Below are 461 nucleotides of genomic sequence, written 5' to 3'. Positions count from 1 at the left end.
GCCCGGGGGGGTGGCAGCGGCCCAGATGGGGACACAGCCCCCCCCCAGGCCCCCCCTGAGCCGTGTCCCCCCCAGATGATGGCGCTGGGCGTGGTGCCCATGTGCTCGTACCAGTCGGAGCGGATGTTCAACACCACCCGCATCCCGGGCAAGGAGACGGGTACGGGCCGGGGGGCGGCACCGCCCGGGGGGGGGTCGTGCCGGGGGTCCCCGCGCCCTGAGCCCCCCGTGCCCCCCCAGACACGCTGCTGCACCTGGCGGACAGCAAGCACCTGGCCGTGTACCACAAGGGCCGCTACTACAAGGTGTGGCTGTACTACGGGGGGCAGCTGCTGCCGCCCGCCGACCTGGAGATGCAATTCCAGAGGATCCTGGACGACCCCTCGCCCCCCCAGCCCGGCGAGGAGCGGCTGGCCGCGCTCACGGCCGGGGAGAGGTGCGCGGAACCGGGGGCACGGGGG

The 461-nt window shown here is 74.6% G+C and overlaps 1 protein-coding gene across 1 annotated transcript; it reads left to right on the top strand.

The window, feature by feature from the left end:
- Positions 1-6: 6 nt before the first annotated feature.
- LOC120513579 (carnitine O-palmitoyltransferase 1, muscle isoform-like) lies at positions 7-452 on the top strand (the record flags this gene model as incomplete). Its single annotated transcript, XM_039733145.1, has 2 exons — positions 7-160; positions 241-452. Coding segments are annotated over exons 1-2 (297 nt in total), but the record flags the coding sequence as incomplete, so codon positions are not given.
- Positions 453-461: the final 9 nt, after the last annotated feature.

This window comes from Passer montanus, unplaced genomic scaffold, assembly GCF_014805655.1.
Source record: "Passer montanus isolate IOZ18808 unplaced genomic scaffold, ASM1480565v1 scaffold8344, whole genome shotgun sequence".
In the NCBI taxonomy this organism is placed as follows: domain Eukaryota; kingdom Metazoa; phylum Chordata; class Aves; order Passeriformes; family Passeridae; genus Passer; species Passer montanus.
This window is presented reverse-complemented; position numbering and strand designations above follow the sequence as displayed.